The sequence below is a fragment of the Dendrobates tinctorius genome, unplaced genomic scaffold, assembly GCF_039654945.1.
Source record: "Dendrobates tinctorius isolate UK_male_01 unplaced genomic scaffold, ASM3965494v1 ptg000086l, whole genome shotgun sequence".
NCBI classification, from domain to species: Eukaryota; Metazoa; Chordata; class Amphibia; order Anura; family Dendrobatidae; genus Dendrobates; species Dendrobates tinctorius.
The window spans coordinates 65,946,484-65,961,652 of NW_027361754.1; the positions used below are offsets into that span (position 1 = coordinate 65,946,484).

At 51.4% G+C, this 15,169-nt stretch overlaps 1 protein-coding gene across 7 annotated transcripts in view; it reads right to left on the reverse strand.

The window, feature by feature from the left end:
* The window catches only part of LOC141097969 (cyclin-dependent kinase 11B-like), a 126,534-nt gene that overhangs the window by 66,682 nt on the left and 44,683 nt on the right, over positions 1-15,169 (reverse strand). For all 7 annotated transcript variants that reach the window (XM_073585529.1, XM_073585530.1, XM_073585524.1 and 4 more), the window contains exon 6: positions 13,432-13,559. In XM_073585529.1, the coding sequence (XP_073441630.1) occupies positions 13,432-13,559 (128 nt within the window). The remainder of the gene's footprint in view (positions 1-13,431; positions 13,560-15,169) is intronic.

Genomic DNA, 15,169 nt, shown 5'->3' on the forward strand with positions numbered 1-15,169 from the left:
TTGAGACAACCCCTTCAAAAGGCACCAAACTCACCCCGTTTCTTCACAAAGTATACTTTTAATGGTTCACCCAAAGGGGCAGGAAAGAGAAGAGACTGCCCTAAAGCATGGGTGCCATTATCTACTCTCCCAGCAGGCAGACAGATTTCCTCCCCCATCATTTACACGGCCCAGCACAGTGAAGCCTGCCAGCCATGTGGGACTCATAAGCTATGGGCTAAGAACCAATTTTGTATGTAAAAAGGTGCAAATTCTATATGTGTATCCACAATGCTATATTCACTATATACAGTGGGTACGGAAAGTATTCAGACCCCTTTAAATTTTTCACTCTTTGTTTCATTGCAGCCATTTGGTAAACTCAAAATTTTTGAGTACTCACAGTAAAATCCTTTACTCCGAGCCACTCATTGGGGGACACAGGACCATGGGTGTATGCTGCTGTCGCTAGGAGGCTGACACTAAGTGAACAGAAAAAAGATTAGCTCCTCCTCTGCAGTATACATCCACATACACTTGCTCCAGCTGAACCAGTTCAGTGGCAAAGCAGTAGCAGAACATAAAACAAGATTACAACATGTCAATCAAAGAACAAATCCAACCGTCAGGCTAACAGGGTGGGTGCTGTGTCCCCCCAATGAGTGGCTCGGAGAAAAGAATTTTACGGTGAGTACACAAAAATCTTTCTCCTTTGCCTCATTGGGGGGACACAGGACCATGGGACGTCCAAAAGTAGTCCATGGGTGGGAAAATAACATAACAGATCAAACCCCACATACCAACTTACTAGAGATGTGCTACCACAGCCTGCAAGATCCATCTGCCCAGGCCCGAATCTGCGGAAGCCTTGCAAATTTGTTCCATCGACGCCTGGTGCCGAAAGGCCCAAGACGCGCCCACTGACCGAGTGGAGTGTGCCTTGATCCCCACTGGGATAGGCTTGCCTCTGATATGGTAGGACTCCTGAATCGCCAAGCGAATCCACCTGGCAATCATGCACTTTGAAGCGGCTAGTCCCTTCCTGTGTCGCTCCAGAAGGACGAACAAGGCATCAGACTTATGGAATGACGCCGTCTGAGAGATGTATCTCCTGAGGGCTCTCAACAGATCCAGAGTGTGAAGAGCTCTCTCCACTCGGTATACTGGCGCCGGGCAGAGCGATGGCAGGACAATGTCCTCGTTAAGGTGGAAGGAAGAGACCACCTTGGGAAAGAAGGACAGGGACGGCCTAAGGACTACCTTGTCCTGGTGGAAAATTAGGAAAGGAGCTCGACAGGACAGAGCGGCAAGCTCCGAGACCCGTCTGATAGAAGTCATCGCAATGATTAAGGCGACCTTCCAGGAAAGGTAGGTCAGCGAGACTTCCTGCAGTGGTTCGAAAGGGGTCTCCTGTAGAACCCCCAAGACCAAGTTAAGGTCCCAGGCTTCCAGCGGCATTTTATAAGGAGGAATCACGTGGAAGATTCCCTGAATGAAAGTCCTTACTTGTAGATTGGAAGCAATCCTACACTGGAACAAAACGGATAAAGCCAAAATCTGGCCATTGAGGGAGCTCAGTGCCAGACCTGAATCTAAGCCGGTCTGGAGAAACTCCAAGATGGTTGGGATGGAGAAGACCAGAGGAAGACGTCCGCGATCCCAGCACCATGAGAAAACCACTTTCCATGTGGGTTATAGATGAAGGGTTCCGGCCGCTAATAGTGGTGGAAACCACCAATTGGGAGAAACCAGCTTGGATTTGGACCCAGGATTCAACAGCCAAGCTGTTAAAACACTGGGCCCCTGAGTTCTGGTGGCAAATCGGGCCCTGGGACGATCCGGCAGTCGCCAGATCACGTCAGCAATGAGTTGTACCAACTTGGCGTGGCCTGCCTGGAGTGATTAGGATCACCGGCACCCCCTTCGCTTTGATCTTACTGATGACCTTCGTGATCAACGGGAGCGGGGGAAAAATGTAGTTGAGACTAAACTGACACCATGGAAGGACCAGTGCGTCCGCCCTGATGGCTTGAGAATCCCGAGACAGAGCTATGACCTGTGGAACCTTGGTGTTTTATCTTGAAGCTATCAGATCCACATCCGGAGTCCCCCAGTGAAGACAGATCTGGTGGAAAACCTCCGGATGAAGGGTCCAATCCCCGGAGGCGAGACCCTGGCGGTTGAGGATGTCTACCACCCAATTTTCTACACCCAGAATGTGAACAGCTGAAATGACCGAATGGCTCTGTTCGGCACAGCGGAGAATGGGAAATAACTCGCGCATTGCTGCCTTGCTGCGGGTAACCCCCCCCCGATGGTTGATATAAGCGACCGCCGTGGCATTGTCCGATTATATTCGGATGGGACAACCTGCTAGGAGATGGTGGAACCGTCGCAGGGACAACCAGATCGCACAAATTTCCAGAACGTTGATCGGAAGGCGTGCTTCCCGAGGAGACCAGCGTCCCTGGACCGTGCGGTGACAGAAGATGGCCCCCCAGCTGAGGAGACTGGCGTCGGTAGTGACCACCAGCCATTGCACTGAAAGAAAGGACTTCCCTGGGTTGAGGGAAGACCACAACGTCCTCCACTTGAGCACTTGTCTGACCAATGGGGACAAATGGAACAGCCGGTCGAGGGAGAACTAGTTTCTGTCCCAGGCCGCCAGAAGCGCATGCTGTAGAGGACAGAGGTGTAGGTGGGCAAAGGGAATGGCTTCCATTGCTGCCACCATTCTCACCAGAACCCTTATGCTGAAACGAATGGAGAGGGGGAATGGGAAACAAAGTGCTCGGGCACCCTGCTGCAGGGCTAATAAGACCTTGTCTCAAGGAAGAATCACCAACCCTCGGGAGGTGTCCAGCATCATCTCTAAAAAGGATATCTGCTGAGCTGGAACGGGAGAGGACTTGTTTAGATTTATTAGCCAACCCAGGCGAGAAAGAGTGTCCAAAGTCATACGCACGCACTCCACACATGCCTGGAAAGATGGTCCCTTGATCAGAAGGTCATCTAAGGCTAGTTTCACACTAGCGTATGGAGGAGCTGCAGAGGGATGCGGATTTCCTCTGTGAAGCTCCGCCCCCTGCCACGCCTCCTCCGTACCCTAACTTTAGCAATGGGTATGCAGGCCATGCTGATGAATGCGAATGGCTCCGCATGCGTCTTTTTGACGGTGCAGCGACAGCACCAAAATGCAACACGTTGCGTTCGGCGCAGGACGCCGCACTTTCAAAAAGACGCATGCGGAGGCATCCGCATGGCCTGCGTACCCAATGCTAAAGATAGATATGCAGGCCGCATGCCGACAGAGGCGGGGCTGAACAGTGTAGGCGCGGCAGGGGGCGGAGCTTCACAGAGGAAGTCCACATCTTTCCGCAGCTCCTCCATACGCCTGTGTGAAACTAGCTAAGTATGGCAAAACGACCATGCCCCGAGAGTGCCGGATTGCCATGACAGCCGCTATGACTTTCGTGAACACTCAGAGCTGCGGCGAGTCCGAAGGGCAAGGCTGTGAACTGGAAATGCTCCTGGCAAACCGTAACGCGCAGGAAATTCTGGTAAGGGGAAAAGATCGGGATATGGAGGTACGCGTACCGGATGTCGCTGGACACGAGGTACTCCCCCTTCTCCATAGAGATGACCGAACGGAGGGACTCAATCCTGAAGTGCGGGACCGTGACGAACGTGTTTAGAAGTTTCAGGTCCAGGATGGGCCGCACCGTTCCGTCCTTTTTCGGGACAACGAACAGGTTAGAGTAGAACCCTTCAAACCACTCATTTTCTGGTGCCGGAATTATGACCCCGTCTTAACGAAGCGAGTCAATGGCTCGGTAAAAGGACCATGCTGCGCCTGTGTTTTGGGGGGGGAGATGAGGGGGAAAGAATCATGCCAGGGATGAAAAGAAAATTCTATTCTGCATCCAGAAGACACCAGATCCCTGACCCATGCGACATGAACAACGGAGAGCCAGGCGCGACACAACAGGAGCAGACGTCCGCCTACCCTGCAGGTGTCGACCGGATGGTAAGAGTCATTGAGCCGAGAACCTATGGGACCTAGATCCCTTAGTTCTGGACTGTTTGTGACGGCTTTTCCAAGATGGGCTGGGTTTATACTAAACTTGGGAACCACTGTCTCTACGTGGTGAGTGCCCCGATCTGGAAGAGGCGGTGGTAGTGAACCAGCCAGGGTTGGAGAAAAAGGACCGGAAACAAGTTTGTTGCTGACGGAGAAAGGGTCGCCTGGTCCTTTGCTGAGGGAGGAATTTACTTTTCCCTCCTGTAGCATCCGAGATAAGATGGTGCAGCTTCTCTCCAAATAAACGGCCACTCTGGTAAGGCAGAGAGATAAGGGATTTTTTTTGACACGGAGTCCGCTCGCCATTCCAAAAGCCACAGAGGCCTTCTGATGGTGATAGCGTTTGAAACAGACAATGCAGCGCAATAGGCAGCATCCAGGTTAGGGTGCACCAAATAGTCTCCAGCTAGGGAAATCTTATTAGCCAGATCAGCCGCTTCCAGAGGAAGGTTACTGTCTTGAATGGTTTTTGCCAGGGAATCCGCCCAAGAGACCACTGCTTTAGCGACCCATGTCGCAACAAAAGAGGGGGAGAGCACAGAGCCTGAGGCTTCAAAGACTGAGTGAGCAAGATTCTCTATCTGGCGTACCGTGAACTTTTTAGTTGAGGATCCATCTGGTAAGGACAGGAGAGTTTTGGAACCAGATGAGACACGGGTGGATCAACTGGAGGGGATTCCGCCCACAACTTCCGCAGATCCGATGAAAAGGGATATCTTGCCTCTAGAGGCTTCTGTCCTGATGTCACCGAGTGATCCGGGACAGAGAAAGAGTCCTCATCAACCTTCAGGGTTTGGTTGACAGCCTCAGTGAGATTATCCATCATCACCTGATACTCCGGCGAGTCCAGGTCGAGAAACTCGTACTGAGTTCTGATCGCTGCAAACCCCTGGTGATGGGGAGCGAGAAATAGAGCTTACGGATGCCGAAGCACGAGCGGGCCCGGGACACGTACTATGGGCCCATTTTCTAGCTGTCATTGAATTTGTGCCTGAGAGCGGCCCCTGCTGGCCGACTGTTCCTGTGTAGAAGAGGAACCTTCTGAAACAGGCAGACGGATGCCCCGACCCGTGGAGGGGTCCTGGAGGGACTCAATCGCTTTAGCCAATGAGGCCATGGACTATGACAGAAACGAAGCCCACTCAGGGGGGCTAGGTACGCTGGGTTAGGCAGCGGCGGAGGACAGCTGAGCGCATTCGGGGTCACAGGCTTTACAGGGAGTGGTACTTTGTCCCCAGGGTAGCGAAGACTGACAGGCGGTACATGAGGCGAAGAACACTGTATGGGTTTTGGTAGCCCTTCTGGCTGTCTTAGAAAATGACATGAGGTACCGCGGTATGTCCTGGCTCTGCTAGGTGCCCCAAGGAGTGATGAGTAACAAGAATGTACTGCAGAGAAGGCCAATGACCTATGCCCAGCTCTTACCCATGGTCCGGTGTCCCAGAGCGGTCCTCTCCTTGCAAAGACTTGGTTGAGATGTTACCGCTGTTATGTCCGAGAATCACAGGCACCTGGAGGGTGGCTGCAGTGCAGATGGAAAACAGGTCCCCAAGCGTCCAAAAGTAATGGCTGCCTGTAGCAGGAAGGAGGTCGCGCTGAGAAAAAGCGCAAAGAGACTGGGGGGGAGCCGGCAGAGCGCACGCGAGCGGGTGGGCGGGGCTTCCTGCCTAGCAAAGGCCGAAGCCGGGGTGTAAATTTCCGACGCCAGAGCAGGGGAGCCAGGAGCCCTCATGACCAGTTCGACCCCAGTATTCACTGATCGGAGATCCAGAGGGCCGTTGAGGAGTCGCAAAACTCGACTGCTCTGCCTGCAGGTGCGTAGTGGACGGTGCAGGGAAGCCCTCCATCCACTTGTTAGGGAAGTGGAGAGGGACCGTCCGCCTCCTTCCATCGCCGCTGTGATGCAGTGGTGATGCAGTGGGGGCTGCTCGGACACCATAGGAGCCTTTGTACATCCTAGGAGTTCACTCCCCTAGGATGGGACAGGGATGTTGTCCAGCTGTAGGCCTGGCTTCAGAAGGGAGTACATGGAGGCGACACTCCATGTTCCAGTCTGTTGATGGTGCGGGAAGAGCAGAGCCCTTAAGGGACCCGTCGCCCCTAGAATCCAGCTCAGGCATGGCTATAACGGTGCAGGAGGGGTACGTGGAGGCGACACTCCACGTTCCCGCCTGTTGTTGTGTGGGGGAGATCGGAACCCTGAAGGGATCTGTCGCCCCAATCGTCCTTGAGTAAAAAAGTTAAAAATAGAATGAAAAATAAAATAAAAAATTGCGGTCTGAAGACCAGACCCGTGTGCCTCCTATGGACACTAAGTATGAACTGGCTCGGCTGGAGGCAGTGTGTGGGTGTATACTGCAGAATTGGAGCTAATCTTTTTTCTATTCATTTAGTGTCGGCCTCTTAGCGACTGTGTCCCCCAATGAGGCGAAGGAGAAAGTTTCACAAAGTCAACTATCACTGCCGACCTCCACCAGTTGGGCCTTTATGGCAGAGTAGCCCAATGGAAGCCTCTCCTCAGTGCAAGACATATGAAAGCCCACATAGTTTGCTAAAAAAACACATGAAGGACTCCCAGACTACGAGAAATAAGTTTCTCTGGTCTGATGAGACGAAGATAAAACTTTTTGGTGATAATTCTAAGCGGTATGTGTGGAGAAAACCAGGCACTGCTCATCACCTGCCCAATACAATCCCAACAGTGAAACATGGTGGTGGCAGCATCATGCTATGGGATGTGTTTTTCAGCTGCAGGAACAGGACGACTGACTGCAATTGAAGGAAGCATGAATGCGGCCAAGTTCAGAGATATCCTGGATGAAAACCGCTTCCAGAGTGCTCTGGACCTCTGATGTGGCAGAAGGTTCACCTTCCAACAAGACAATAACCCTAAGCACACAGCTAAAATAACAACTCTGTGACCATTCTTGACTGGCCCCGCCAAAACCCTGACCTAAACCAAATTGAGCATCTCTGAAGAGACCTGAAAATAGGTATTAGACCTACCGGTAATGATGTTTCCAGGAGTCCATCCTGACAGCACCATGGAGGACGTCCTCCTCCTCCTCCTTACAGGGACAGGAAAGCACACGAGAGGTTAAAAGGCCCCGTCCCACCCCTTTCCCTCAGTGACTTAACAAGTACCACAGCGTGGATAATGCTATAACTCTTTTAATGGTATCATCATATTACATCATATGACATAACTTAACATAACCTGTCCGGGAGGGAACTACCTGTGCTGTCAGGATGGACTCCTGGAAACATCATTACCGGTAGGTCTAATACCTATTTTCCAGGACATCCACCTGACAGCACCATGGAGAGTACCAAAGCACCTCCTCAGGGTGGGATCACCGCCTGGAGAACTTTTCTCCCAAATGCGGTATGTTGGCCTGATAGCACGTCAAGTTTGTAGTGCTTGCGAAATGTATTCAGGCTGGCCCAAGTTGCCGCTCTACAAACCTGCTCGACTGAGGCGCCTGCGCGCTCAGCCCAGGAGGCTGAAACTGCCCTAGTAGAGTGGGCCCTTAAGGTATCTGGTGGGTTGGCGCCTTCCGACTGGTAGGCGTCTGAAATTACTGATGTGATCCATCTTGCGATGGACGCCTTAGAGGCTTTTCTCCCCCTATTTTTACCCCCGTAGAGGATGAACAGGTTTGAGTCAATACGCCAGTCATTGGTGGCCTCTAGATAGCTTATAACTGCCCGTGTTACGTCTAGGGAGTGGAGACGCTGTTCTTTCTCATTGCGGGGATTGCTGCAGAAGGATGGTAGCACTATCTCCTGATTTATATTCTGGTAAGAGGCTACCTTGGGGATAAAAGCCGGATCTAATCTTAAGGTTATATGATCGTCTCTGATCTGGAGATATGGATCCTTGGTGGACAGGGCCTGGATCTCCCCTATTCTTTTGGCCGTGGTAATGGCTACAAGGAAAGCAGTCTTCCGAGAGAGAGTCGAAATGGACATTCTATCACTAGGCATGTAGGGGTCCCTACATAAAGATCTGAGTACCAGGCCGAGGTCCCAGGGCGGGGTGAGCTGCCTAATTGTGGGGCGAAGACGCTGCGTGGCCTTTATGAATCTTACCACCCAAGGATGGGAGGCTAAAGGGTAGTCGAAGAAGGCACTCAAAGCCGAAATCTGGACCTTTAACGTGCTGGGTTTAAGCCCTTTATTATATCCCGACTGAAGAAAGTCTAGGACACTAGGGAGGTCAGGGGTACCTGCCGAGAGGTCGGACCTGCCACCTTCCAGGCAGAATCTCTTCCATATTTTTCTGTAGATTGCAGATGTTACCGGTTTCCTGCTGGCCAGTAGAGTGGATATGACCTGCTCGGATAAGCCCTTTGCTCTCAGGATGTCCCTTTCAGGATCCATGCCGAGAGGCGTAGCCTTGCTGGGTCTGGATGGCGAATCGGCCCCTGGTGGATAACATCTCCCTTCAGGGGTAGCTAGACTGGGTTTCCTACTGCCATGACTCCTAGCAGCGGAAACCAGCTTCTCTTTGGCCAGTATGGCACTATTAATATCACCGACGCGCGGTCCTCGCAGATCTTCCTGAGTACCGCCGGTATCAGCGCCAGTGGTGGGAAATGCATACAAGAAGGGTTCCGTCCAGGCCTGGCTCAGGGCATCTACTCCGTCTTGGTGGTCTGCTGGGTTCAAGGAGTAGAATCTGGCGACCTTTGAGTTCTTCCGGTTTGCAAACAGGTCTATACTGGGGGTCCCCCAACGCTGACAAAGCTGATGGAAGATTTCTTCGCTTAGTTCCCACTCTGTCGGGCTGACCCGCTGTCTGCTTAGATAGTCTGCTACTACATTCTGAGAACCCTCTAGGTGGATTGCCGTTATGGAGAGGACCACCTCTTCTGCCCAGGCGAATATTCGTCCTGCGAGTGCCAGGAGTGGTTGATGTCTCGGACCTCCCTGGTGCTTCAGCAATGAGACTTCTGTTGTGTTGTCGGACAATATCCGGACATGTCGATTTCTCACTACCGACCGGTTCAGACGCAGGGCTTCCCAGACCGCATAGAGCTCCCTTAAGTTGGAGGATCTGCTTCTGATGCTGACCGGCCATCTTCCCTGAAAAATTCTCCTTTCTACGTGGGCTCCCCATCCCCACGTACTGGCGTCTGTGGTGATTACCACGTACGGCGAGGTTGTCCATAGCACGCCCACCTGTAAGTTCTGGGGCTGTATCCACCACCGAAGGGATCTTCTTACCGTGTCTGGTAAGGATATGGGCCCGTCGAGAGAATCCTGACGCCTGTTCCATCCTGCGAGGATTTCCTTTTGCAGGGGCCTCGAATGGGACTGGGCCCATCTGACGCATGGAATGCAAGCCGTCATCAGACCCAGAACTTCCATTGCACCTCTTATGGAGGAGCGATGTCTCAGTAGTCCCTTGACTCTGTCTTGAATTGTCTGCTGCTTTTTTCTCGGTAGCCGGGATATTCTGTCTCCTGAATCCAGAAGGACTCCCAGGAAGATCTTCCTGCTTTCTGGCTTTAGGTCTGACTTCTGGTCGTTGATCAGCCAGCCGAGATACTCCAGTGTTCTGATCGTTCGGCTCCTGTCCTGAATGAGCCATTCTTCTGATCCTGCGACTAGGAGAAAGTCGTCTAGATACGGTATTATAATGACTCTCTGCTTTCTCAGGTAGGCTACCACCTCCGCTACCAGCTTTGTAAAAATTCGGGGGGCCGAAGCCAGCCTGAACGGAAGGCACTGGAACTGGAAGTGGCAGGTCCGGGATGGTAGACTGATTGCGAATCTTAATAAGCACTGAGATGAGGGATGGATGGGGACCTGATAGTATGCACTCTTCAGGTCCAGAGTACACATGACGGCATCCCTGTCTATAAGTTGAATCGCTGAGCGTATTGATTCCATTCGAAACCTTTTGTATACCACCCAGGCATTTAGGGGTTTTAAGTTTATGATTGTTCTGGCCTCGCCAGATGGTTTTGAAATGGAGAATAGGGAAGAGTAATGACCTTTTCCCCTCTCCTGCTGCGGAACTGGCACTATGACCTCTGACCTGAGCAGGTCCTGTAGATCTGCCCACATGGTAGAGTCTTCCGGGACTACGGTGGGGGCGATGTATCTGTCGGGGGGAGGGGAACAACATTCTATGCTGTACCCTTCTGAGATGGTTCTGAGGACCCACAGGTTCTGGGTTACCTGGCACCACCTTGCTGCGAATCGTCGCAGTCTTCCCCCGACACCTATGGCGTCATTGCCTTCTAGACCTGGAGGATGACGCGAAAAGAGGGGCTTTGCTTCTCCCCCTTGGCTCTGAGTGTTTCTAAAGGAGCCCCTGTTGGATCTACCCTGGCTCCTAAAATCGGTCTGTCTCCTGAAAAAGGACCCTCTACGAAAGGACTGGGGACGCTTGGGTTTTTCTTCTGGAAACCCCTTGTTTTTGTCAGACACCTGCTCTAGGATGCTATCTAGAGCTGGCCTGAACACCCTTGAGCCTGAAAAGGGGATGGAGCAAATCTTTGCCTTTGAAGCATTATCCCCAGACCAAGACTTCAGCCAAACCGCTCGACTAGCTGCGTTGGAAAGGGAGCAGTTTCTGGCTGCGAATCTTACTGACTAGGCCGACGTATCTGAAAGGAACACAGTGGCTGACTTCATCAGAGGGAGGGAAGCTAGGATCTCAGATCTAGGGGTCTTGTTGGATAAATGCTCTTCCAACTGCCCCACCCATAGGAACATGGACCTGGCCACTGAGGTGGCTGCTATGTTAACCTTAGTAAGGGCAGCTGCCGATTCCCATGTTCTCTTTAATAGAATATCCGCCTTCTGGTCCATTGGGTCTCTGAGACTTGAGTCCTCGAAGTGGATGGCGGTTTTTTTGGTCACCCTAGCTAGAGGAACATCGATTTTAGGAATTTCCTCCCACAATCGTGTTTCCTCTGGGTCAAAGGGCAGTCGGCTCTTAAAGTCCCAAAACAGTACGAGTCGCCGTTTTGCCTCTTTCCATTCTTCTAGGACCATTGTCTTAATGTGTTCGCTTACGGGGAACACAGTTTGTTTCCGAGCAACCAGTCCCCCAAACATCAGGTCCTGTCGGGACTGCGGTTTTGGAACATCCTCTATCTGCATGGTGTTCCATACCGCCTGCACCAAGTCCTCGGTGTCCTCTAAGTTAAACAGATATTTCCTGCCTTGGTCCCTCCTGTCAGTCGGGATCTCCCCCTCCTCGGGATCCGAGTCCCAGGCGTCTGACCCCTCAGGCGAGCTTGTCTCCGAGGCTAGCTCCATCTCCCACCTCGGCCGCTTCCGGCTTGGCCCCGGACTAGGGGACTGCTGTCGTGAGAGACTGGATCTGGAGGCCTGTACTTCCTCCCGAATCAAGGATCGCATCTCGGCCAGGAGGGACGGCTGCTCGTCTCTTACGACCCTTGAAGTGCAGGGTCCGCAGAGAGTCTTGGTATAGTTGTCTGGCAGCTTTACCCTGCAAACTGGGCATCTGACAGACTTAGATGTGGCCTTTACCGAATCCTTAACCTCTGTCGGGGGGGCTGGGGTACCCTTCTCCTGTACGATACAGAACAGGGATAGTCGGATCAGTTGTCCTGGGCTGCGGGGAAGGCCGTGTGGGGGTTGGATTGCGCCAGGCGCACTTACCCCTCTGTCAGCTGGTGCCTCTGGGTCCATACCACTGAAGCAGCTGTTGCGTGCGGTGAGCTGCTAGCGTGCGGCGGACTGCTGGTGTGCGGCGAGCTGCTGGCGTGCGGTGAGAGCTGCTGGTGCGGCGAGCTGCTGGCGTGCACTGGGCTGCTAGCGTGCCCAGGCTGCTGGCGCGCTGTTATCAAATCGGCGCGTGACGTCATCGCCGTGCGCCGGCCACTTCCGCTTCCTGGTCTGAAGCCCCGCCCACCGAGCGTCCTGCAATGGCGGCGCCCATCCGGCTTTCTGTGGGGACCCGGCTAGCTGCCCCGGGTTCTCTATCCTGACAGGGGGAAGGATTGGACCGGCCGCCCGATCCCCCTGTGCCCTCCGGTAATCTTCCTGCTCCTCTCGTATGTCCCTCCGTGCAGGGACAGGAAAGACGCTGAGGGAAAGTGGTGGAACGGGGCCTTTTAACCTCTCGTGTGCTTTCCTGTCCCTGTAAGGAGGAGGAGGACGTCCTCCATGGTGCTGTCAGGTGGACGTCCTGGAAAATGGCTGTTCACCAACGTTCACCATCCAACCTGACAGAACTGGAAAGGATCTGCAAGGAAGAATGGCAGCGGATCCCCAAATCCAGGTGTGAAAAACTTACATCATTCCCAAGAAGACTCATGGCTGTACTAGCTCAAAAGGTGCTTCTGTGCTTCTACTCAAAACTGAGCAAAGTGTCTGAATACTTATGACCATGTGATATTTCAGTTTTTCTTTTTTTAATAAATTTACAAAAATTTCTACATTGCTGGGGGGGGGGGGGAGGGTTCAGTCAAGATGGGATGTAGAGTGTACATTAATGAGAAAAAAAAAAAAATCAACTTTTTTGAATTTACCAAATGGCTGTAATGAAACAAAGTGAAAACAGTGGTCTGAATACTTTCCGTACCCACTGTAGTTGTCTTAAGTTGGCTGTATTCGGAAATTTATGACTGAAAAACAGAGATCCAACTAATATAAAGATGTATCAAATGGTTACTGGTCAACAGACTGCATAAATCAGCAGTACAAGTTAGTGTAAGAAACTTTGTAATGTATCTTATCAGAGAAATCTCCTTCTTTCTACACTTATGAGCCACTACCTTATCTTTCAAACTCACTATCCACTGTGAAAAAAAATAAAAAACTGTTCAAATTAATTTTGCACAAAGCAAGACTGACTGTCAGCACAGTAAGGAGTCAGGTTACATCTATTATTTCCCATGGAGAAGATAGGGAAGAGGAAGAGTGAGGAGAAGGAGTGAGGGTGCAGGCAAAGGCAGGCAGACCTTACTGTAGATATTGAATGAGTTAGCTTATCCCTGAGATGGATTCACAGCTACACTACTGCGTTTGCTATATAATCTCCTCCATGGTGCTGCTAATTCTGAGCATGTCCTAAACAGAGAAATATGAGTAGGAATCCCTGTTTTAAGGGAGACAACATAGCAGCGCTAGTCTGCTCCCACTATTTCAGAGACAGCTGAAATTTGGATTCTAAAAATGAGAAAACTGGCGAGATATGCAAGTCATATAATGACCAGTGTTATTCTTGATGTACACAGCCAGTGTTAGTCTTGATGTACTCACACGACAATTTATTCTGTAAAAATTTACCTGAAATGAAACTTTAAAAAATGAAATAACACAGAAGTTTGGATCTTAACAGAGTCCAAAACCAAAGTGACAGGACAGGGTGCAGGTAGCAGTACCTTCTCTCCTTGCCTCCCGTCCTTTACGTCTCTCCTCGGCTCGCCTATGTCGTTCTTTCAATTCTTTCTGCTGTTCCCATAGTTTCCTTTCACGCTCACGATTACGTTCCAGTTGTTCTAAACGGTCGCTGCAAGAAAAACATTATTGCATCTTACAGTTATTAGGTTCTTTAGAAGGACGTAGATCTGGGAATTTATTCTGACAGAACATAGGCTGAACTGGATGGATAAATGTCTTTTTTCGGCCTTGCTAACTATGTTAAAAAACGTTTAAGTTAAAAGAGCTGAAACATGGATTTTTGTGAGTACTCACCGTAAAATCCTTTTCTCCGAGACGCTCATTGGGGGGACACAGAGACTGTGGTGTGTGCTACTGCCGTCTGGAGGCTGACACTAGGCATACAAAAAACAAGTTAGCTCCTCCTCCGCCGCATACACCCTCGCCCTGATAGCGGGCGGAAACCAGTTTAGTGCAAAAGCAGTAGGAGAACATCCAAAAATTAGCCTTAACGCAGAAAATCATATGTCTGAAAAAGGACCACCCTACATTAAATAAGAATTAAATAAACAAGAGCCAACTGGCTATCAGGGTGGGTGCTGTGTCCCCCAATGAGTGTCTCGGAGAAAAGGATTTTACGGTGAGTACTCACAAAAATCCATGTTTCTCCTTCGTCTCATTGGGGGACACAGAGACTGTGGGATGTCCTAAAGCAGTCCCTGGGTGGGAGGACAACTCACCGATCCAAGCCGCATGCCCTCCTGTCTAAAGGTGTGCCACTGCTGCTTGGAGAATTTTCCTACCTAGGCTCGCATCCGAAGAGGCCAGAGTATGCACATTGTAATGCTTACAAAAGTGTGCAGGCTGGACCAGGTTGCAGCTTTGCATACCTGCTCTGCCGAAGCGCCCAAGAGGCGCCCACTGTCCGAGTAGAGAGCGCCCCTATCCCTGTTGGAATCGGTGCGCCTCTAATACGGTAAGCCTCCTGAATAGTTAGGCGAATCCATCTGGCTATGGTTGACCGTGAGGCTGCGAGACCCTTCCTGCGCCCTTCAGGAATCACAAACAACGAGTCCGTCTGGCGAAAAGGTGCTGTCCTTGACACGTACCTCCTGAGAGCTCTTACCAGATCTAAAGAGTGGAGCGCCCTTTCCACTCTGTGTACTGGCGCTGGACAAAACGAAGCAGAACAATGTCCTCATTAATATGGAAAGAGGACACGACCTTCGGCAGAAAAAGCGGCGGTGGTCTAAGGACTACTTTATCCTTAAAAAAAGTCAGAAAAGGAGCTCTGCAAGATAATGCTCCTAACTCCGAGACCCGCCTAATGGAAGTTATGGCTACGAAGAATACCACCTTCCTGGAGAGATATGACAATGAAATTTCCTGTAAGGGTTCAAACGGGGCTTCCTGTAGGACACCCAGGACCAGGTTAAGGTCCCAGGCGTCTATGGGTGCTCTATAGGGGGGCACCAAATGAGAGACCCCCTGAATGAACGTCCTGACCTGCATATTGGTAGCGATCTTTCGCTGAAAAAGGACCGACAAGGCCGAAATCTGCCTCCTAAGGGAACTTGGCGCCAACCCTGCGTCCAGGCCAGACTGCAGAAAAGCCAGGATGTTGGGTACCGAAAAGGATAATGGCGCAACCCCGTGTTCTCGACACCAATGAAAGTAAACCTTCCAAGTGTTATGATAAATTTTCGCCGAGGCCTACTTCCGGGCGCTAACCATTGTCGC